This window comes from Pagrus major, chromosome 8, assembly GCF_040436345.1.
Source record: "Pagrus major chromosome 8, Pma_NU_1.0".
NCBI classification, from domain to species: domain Eukaryota; kingdom Metazoa; phylum Chordata; class Actinopteri; order Spariformes; family Sparidae; genus Pagrus; species Pagrus major.
Window position 1 is genome coordinate 29,752,355 of NC_133222.1, and position 7,976 is coordinate 29,760,330.

The 7,976-nt window shown below is 41.9% G+C and overlaps 1 protein-coding gene across 1 annotated transcript; it reads left to right on the forward strand.

The window, feature by feature from the left end:
- Window positions 1–111: 111 nt before the first annotated feature.
- slc10a3 (solute carrier family 10 member 3) lies at window positions 112–2,535 on the forward strand. The gene has a single exon (XM_073472579.1). It carries the CDS (start codon window positions 539–541, stop codon window positions 1,952–1,954), a length of 1,416 nt encoding a protein of 471 aa, XP_073328680.1. The 5' UTR covers window positions 112–538; the 3' UTR covers window positions 1,955–2,535.
- The last annotated feature ends 5,441 nt before the right edge of the window (window positions 2,536–7,976 follow it).

The window sequence follows — 7,976 nt, forward strand, 5'->3', positions numbered from 1 at the left end:
ATCCGTAAGTACCACCAATGTTCCTAAAATTCAATAAAGAGGTTTTACTGTGGCGTTTCAGGACCGGAAGTTTGACTTTTACTGACGCTACTTTTACCGAATAAGCTTTGACAAGCAAGCAAACGGGAGCCGAGCTACGATGCTCTCAGTTCCCGTCCACCGGGGAGATAATAATAACGGAAAGCGAGGAGAAGCTTTGGTTTCCCGAGACGGACATCTTAGCAGCGAGTAGACGAAAGAGAGGCGGTGAGAGACCTGTGTGAGTGTGTTTCCTGTGTGCCGGAGGCTGCTGCTGTAGAGCTGGGCTCGGACAGGACAGGGCGGGGTGATGTTTAGGTTCCGGTATAAAGGCAGCGAGAAAATGGGAACCAGACGAGATGTGGAGTCTGCTGCCGACACTGACGTTTTCTACCGGAGGCTAGAATGAGAAGTTTACCGTCCTGGAGTAACAGGCCGGCGGTGTAACTGGCTGGAGAGGCCGCTGGTAGGGGAGAAGCGTGTCTCTGTGGCGCCCCTCCGCCCCCTGTCCGTCACTAAGATGAGGACGCTATTTACATTCTGTTGTCTCTTCCTTATTACCCGCGGAGCGGACCGGGCGTGGGCCACCGGAAACCTCACTGTCGACAGCAGTAACGACACCAACCTGACGGCCGACAGCAGCAGCAGATATATCAGAATCGGAGACGGCTCATCGCAGGAATTTGAGTTTCCTGAAAACACCAACGGCGTGATTGTAATCTCCAGTCAGTACCGGAGCGCCACGACCAGCAGGAAGGGCCGCCAGAGCTGGAAGCAGACGGTTACAGTCCGCTCCCTGGACCCGGAGGTGCTCTCCATCCTTAATGTAACGGATAGCGGCCACGCAGGACCAGCAAAGAGCTACATCATCAGCATCCGCTCCGGGTTCCCAGGCAGGGCTCAGCTGCAGATCCAGCTGCTGGACCTGGACCAGGACTCGGTCCCGGTTCTGATTGAGGAGAGGACGGATTACTCCATCAGAGTGGCTCCCGGTAGTGATGACCCGGCCACCCGGCTCATCCAGTCGGGTGGCCTGTCCCATTTCTCTGAGAACCCTGTACTGTTTGCCTTGCTGCCCCTCATCTTTATCAACAAGTGTGCCTTCGGGTGCAAGGTGGAGGTGGAGGTGTTGCGGGGTCTGCTGAGGAGCCCAGTGCCTCTTCTCTTAGGGGTGCTGGGTCAGTTCCTGGTGATGCCGTTGTATGCCTACTGTGTGTCCCGGCTGGCCTCACTGCACAAAGCGCTCTCCCTGGGCCTGGTCATCACCTGCTCTGCCCCAGGAGGTGGGGGTGGTTACCTGTACAGCCTGCTGCTCGGAGGCGACGTTACCTTGGCTATCTCCATGACCCTGGTCTCCACGGTGGTGGCAGCGGCAGCCATGCCTTTGTCATCAGCTCTGTATGGTCGTCTGCTGGGTGTGCATGCTGCCCTACATGTACCATTTGTGAAGATCTTGGGTACCCTCCTCTTCATTGCCATCCCCATCTCACTGGGCATGCTGATCAAGCTGCGTCTGCCCGCCCTCACACGTGTCCTGCTGGCTCTTATAAGACCATTCAGCTTGGTGCTCATCGTTGGTGGCATCTTTATGGCCTACCAAATGGGCGCGTCCATCCTGGCCAACGTCGGGCCTCAGATTGTGGCTGTTGGGGTGACAGTGCCTTTGCTGGGGCTGGTGGTTGGGGCCATCCTGGCCAAGGTGGCAGGCTTGGCACCACCACAGAGGAAGACCGTCAGCATTGAGGTGGGTGTCCAGAACAGCCTCCTGGCACTCGCTGTCATGCAGCTGTCCTTCCGCCGGGCAGAGGCTGACTTCGCATCCCAGGCACCCTTCATTGTGGCCCTCAGCAGCACCTCAGAGATGCTGCTTATCGTTCTGGGGTATTTTGCCCAGCGGAGGTTGTGTGGGTCTGCCATCCCCAGGAGTGACGCCTGATTGTAGCTGCAGTTTTTTGTTCTAAACTTTTGGATAATGAACACTTTCAAACCTGTGGAAATTTGGTGTCCTACAGTCTTGGCTACAAGACACCCAACAATCACCAATTAATTATTTACTGTTGTGATACACAGGACAGTGAATGAACTTTTTGTGTTTTGTCATTGTTTTCGTATTTTTCATGAAAACCAAAGGCCTTTTACCCCTCTGAGACCTTTTTGTGTTGATTTTACAGTATGTACTTTTTAAAATCAGATTATACTGTGAGGTACCTATTGATGTAAATATTCATAAGAAGAGAAATACCTATAAAAGAAAAGATATTTTTGTACCAGATTACTTTTTGTAATCAAAAAGCAAAGATTGATTTGCATCATGTTTACAAAAGGTCCATGTGTCTTAGCCTGGGGGGAGTATTCGGGGGGTTAAGTGGAATCATTTGTGAATCAAACAGGAACATGATGATGATGTTTTGAAAGTATTTGCTACTGATTGTGTTCCCTGGATCTGCGAATCCATGTACTTGAACATAAGAGGAGAGAAATGAGGAAAAAGTAAATAAAATACATTGTTAAAGCAAACAGGGAAGTTTGTCACGAGTATATGTGCCAGGAAACATGTCTCACAGGTCGGTGTTGTTGGTAGAGCTGTGGCTGTTTGCACTTAGTGACTGTTTGTTTGGTTTCACTTTGCACATCGATGGTAGAGTTAACAGTTCTTCAGTGTTTTGCATATTGAAAGAACAGCTCCACAGTATATGCTGAAATTCTCAGGTGGAAAATGTTGGCTTATCATTTCTTAAAGCTTTAATACCAGTTTTATTCTCATATTTGATTTAATCAAACAACATGTTTATGCCAGACATAGCAGGAGGTTATTGTTTCTGTCTCTTAAACTGTAGTCTGCTCAGGGAGAAAAAGCCACTGAAACAACAGTCACACAGAAAGTCAGTGGCACTTAGATATCTGTGAAAATGAAACCAAATGCGTTGCTAAATACCAGTAATGGTAAGAGAGAAAATATGCATACACACTGCTCAACAGGAAGAGGAAGAACTGAAAAGAGGAATCAAAGCGGTTAGATTAAAAGAAGACCAGTCTGTGAAATACCAGGTAAAGTCCATGACAAGGAAACCGTGCTAAAGGTCAGTATGGGCAGTAAATCTGTGACATGCCTCCAGTTCAGAATTGAACCAGAGGACAGGGTTCAGTTTTTATCAGCTTATGTGTGTGGAACAGCACACTTTCATGGTACCAACTGAATGACTGTGTTCTTTAACTATTGAGGTGAACCAATAAGATGTTTCAAAATTCAGAATATGCACTCACTGTTCACAATGAACACAATAGCCGTCCTTTTCCTGCCTTAGAATCAGGTCCCAGATCCAGTGAATGAAGGGAAAGGTTTTGTACTCAGGCATTTTTATGTACAGACTGCATTTCCTGTTTACAGCACGTGCCAAGAGCAGCAGACTTTTATGTCTTTCCATTAACACGTTTTCTGTGGAAGTTTTTGGGTAGAAAACAAGAGAGTTGAGACCTGCTGTTTTGGCCCAGCAGATTGGTCTGATCTCTCAGGAATGCACAGCTGTAAAGCCTCCAGGCTGCAGCTGAAGCTGCTGAGTATCTCAGTCAGTGCTGGTGTGTTTCAACTCCTGTGGCCTCCTACCACAGGAGAGTAAGTCATGTTTTCTGTCTTTCTCCCAAGGGAACGATGACTGTAAGGAGAACAACATAATCTCTCTGGGCAATGACCACTTCCCTCCTGCTCATTTTTACAACATGTTATCTTTTTATAGATTTTTGTCACGAGAGGCATGTGTCACGAACATAGCCCTGACCTACATGAGTGTAAAAGTAACTAAATACATATTAGAATCAGTGGGCACTGAAAAATTCGTTTTCATACTTGACATTATTGTCATTTAAAAAATATTTGTAACAATATATATGGAAGCTCAAATGTGACTTTATGAAAGCACAAAATAAATAATGGATAAATAAGAAAATATTACAATTAAGAGAAATGTAAAATGAAGGAGGTTCCAATGCACATCCACTTCATACGACATGATTACCTTGTTTGTTTGTTTTTCATAATGAAACCAATTTCCTCCATCTTGTTCCCTCTGAACTGTAATGTAATGAAATTTGTTCCACAGTTTGAATTTTGCAGATTCTTACTTTCCAGTCCTGGCTGTGAGTCGGGGATTTCTGAAACCATAATTAAGTTTCAAAGCAGAAATCCATCAAATTCTCCGTAAAAATATGTCATTCTTACATTGAATCTCTGTTGCCATTCTATCAAATAATCCACAACAAGAGGCTCTCTAATCATTTCTTCAATTTCAATATTTTTAACCTTTAACATTGGGCAAAAACAAATATAAATGAAACATGGTTTTCATTAGCTGACTTCATTTCCATAACACTTATTTTGTGGTGCATAACAATGACAGACCTCCCTTAAAATTCAAGATTATGCAAGTGTGTTTTAACTAATGGATGTCTGAAAATGCTGTGTAGTAAGAAGTACCCCAAAGTAATACCTGAGTTAAAGTATAGATGTCATGTTAAAATATTATTTCGGTAAAAGTGAAAATCAGCCATATGAACAGTGCGTAAAGTGTTAAAATATCTGATATTAAATGTACTTAAGTACCAACTGTATGTATATTCTATGGGTCAACCAATATTGTATTTCAGAATCAGTGACGTTTTTTTATTCAATTGCAGATAAAATAAATTAATTTAAAAATGCACTAGTATGGCTCTGACGCAGCATGTAACTTGCAGAGTAAAGTTATCAGATAAATGTAGTGGAGTAAAAAGTACAATATTTGCCTCCAAAATGTAGTGGAGTGGAAGTATGAAGTAGCAGAAAACAGAAATACTTGAGGCAGGTACAAATACTTCAAAATTGTACTCAAGTACAGCACTTGAGTAGCCTAAATGTTCTTAGTTACATTTCACCAATGTAAGAATGTGAGCGGTGGTCCACATTTCAACTGCAGATACTCAAAGAAAATGATTATTTTTTATTCATTTACTGTCCAAATATGTGTAGAATTTTTCGAGACTAATTTTCAAAAAACATTTTCCACTTGATTTACATTATGATCAAAATCTTGACATATTTTTAATTAATGTTTTTTCTTTTAGGTTATTGCTCACCTTAAATTGTTTCAGTTTTGTCATTTATAGATGCAGGGAATATGAAATGTTTATGGTCCCACAGTACAAAATGACCAGTATAGAGCCTATAGTCATCACTGTACTGTCAGGAGAAGATTCTAGCCTTCAGAGGCTATATTGTGTTTGTTCTAGGCTCTGTTTTAGTTGACATTCATGGGTTTATTATGTTTGAATTTGGAAGTTTTCATATTTAGTATGCTTTGTGTGTGAGCTAACCTGCTATTGGAACTGTGCAATCAAAGTGACATCATGCTGACATCATGGCCTCCCTCTGCCTCCTTCTCAAACTTCATTACACACACACAGGAAATCCTGCTGAGGTCCAGATGCAGTCAGCCCTTAATCAAAACATTTCCCTCCAGTGACAATGGCTCACTTCTGATTCAGACAAGAGCTGCCACTGTAACGGAACATGTGTGTGTGAGTGAGTGAGTGAGTGTGTGTCCTCAGGTGTCACTGTGTGCTGTTCTTCATGAGGCTGACAGGTGATGACGCTCTGCCTTGCTGGTAGGTTTGCACTCAGCTCGGTACATCAGCACTCCTGTTTATATTACTACCCTGCACATTAGTGGCACAATAGGAAGAGAGGGCTCTTAAAAATTCATGAGGACACATTGCATTAAGTTTTCATGAGTTCCTTTCACCGGCTCCCATGAGACGGTTTTCCTGCTGCCTGCCACAGTAAAGCTGGAAAATCCAGAAAACACAAGGGTGGCGTAGGGGAGAGGAGACACTATACACTGTGAGGAATGATCTTCACTCGAACACACCAAAGGCAGGATGGAGCACGCTGCTGTACAGTCATGGTCGCTCCCTGTGGTTTGGAAAGGTGTGGCTCTCAGTATGTCAAAATCGTATTTGTTCAAGGCTCAGTGGATCTTATTAAAATGTTATTTCTCAGCCTTCTTAATCTTGCACATCACAACCTTGCTGATAACTTCAGTTTTGAGAAAACAATCAACTGAACTCACACTGCTGCAGCTTCCACAGTACAATAGGACAGTCCTTAAGGCCTTCAAAACCAGGTCACATCTCTGTTATGAAAAGGGAGAAGCTTACATTACACACCTGTCCTTACATAACTGTAATGACAACATACTTTAAATACCTTAATGCATTCTCCTAAATGACGGAAGTAGATGGGACTGCTGTGAAGCTCAATAGAGATAAGGGGAGCTGCAGAGTTGGCTAACAAGTAGTCGTGAGATCCATTGTTAACCTAAAATACAGATTATAGCTGTTTTAACCATCCCTTCTGGATAATGAGTACTTTTACTGTTGATACTTGAAGTACATTTTGCTCATAACGTCTCTGTACTTAGTACTTTTTTGAAATGAAGGACTTTTAATTGGAATGTGGACTAATGCAGTATTATTACCTTCCTTAACAATGTAAATACTTCTTTCGCCATGACCATTACTATATAATGTGAAACTAAAATACATTTATGATCTATCAGAAAAAGCCAAATTTTCTGTCATGATTTCATTCACATTGTCATTAGAGGTTACAGCAGAATGCTTTGTCAGCAAGATTAAAAGTGCACAATCAAAAATCATGGGAAAACAACATCATAGTAAGACCACAGTTGTAAAACTACCATTCTATTCACACATCACTGATTTTCGCTATATCCAAATAATACCTAAGTGGATTTATATATCTTCAACAGCTGTATTTATTTAACCTATATAAATACAGATAGAGCTGAGCACACACGCACCTTTACAGCAGTGCCCTGTTAACATTTACACTGAAAGATAAATAGAATTGTGTAAAAGGTGAGACATAAACAGTACAGGACAATGAAAATGATATACACTGCAGATGTTGTTATGACATAACAAGTGCTGTGAACTAATGCTCCTATTCTCTTTGGGTGTGTTTCAAAGGGAGGGAAGTAGGCTACACAACAAAAGCTCAGCTTGAGTTTCAAAACCCGCTCTGCCTCTCTCACTATTTTCAAAAAGAACACAAAATGTTGTTCAGCAAATTCACCTGAAGCTCACCTTTTATAACATAGCCACAGAGGAATAGTCTACTACTTTTAAGTCATTTTCAGAAAAGAATTTATGTATTTACTGTATGTAGTGTTGTGATTATTTCTGTAGTAGCAGACTTTCTGACTGATGGTGGTGACAGCATGCAGTACGTCTAATTGACTGCTCCAGGGGGTCAGTGGTAATGGTACACAACTAATGGCACCAGGCCTGTCAGCTGAAAAAAAGAGGAAAGAGCAATGACATGCCTTCTGTATCGTGTAGGCTATTGATCTGTTTGTCCCCTGTCCTGTCTGGGGAGATTGATCTGTTGTGTAGGCTAAGCCCTGACTAATTTAGTTTGTTCCACAAATACCTAAATGCATGCGTTTGATTTGTTTTAATTCAATACAGTCGGGCAGAGGAAGACACTTTTAAATCTGCAAAAAACAAAAAACTAAACAAATAAAAAGCAAATAGATGAGGGCTTTAAAATTCTAACTTTATTTTCTATTTTTCCCACAGCAGAATTTATAGCTTTCACGTGACGTCATGCTCTGGCTGCAATCGACGTGCCACGAATTATTAAAAAAACAAAAACTAAATGTAATTATTATTTGTTTATAATAGCATAATATAATGTTGTATATAATACAATAATACATAAATTAAAAGATGGCTTAAAATAGTATGATGAAAGATAAAAATATATTTTGTGTATTTATTTTTATTTCGGTGCTGATCATGTGACGTAAAACTGTGTATAGTCTATCCTGATTGGCTCTAACGTAGACCAATGAAAGAGAAGAGCGCGAGGGGAAACATGGAGGAGAGCGTGAACTAAACAG

Bases quoted from the DNA above. Each gene is read 5' to 3' on its own strand.
- slc10a3 (XM_073472579.1), top strand. From the start codon at position 539: ATGAGGACGCTATTTACATTCTGTTGTCTCTTCCTTATTACCCGCGGA.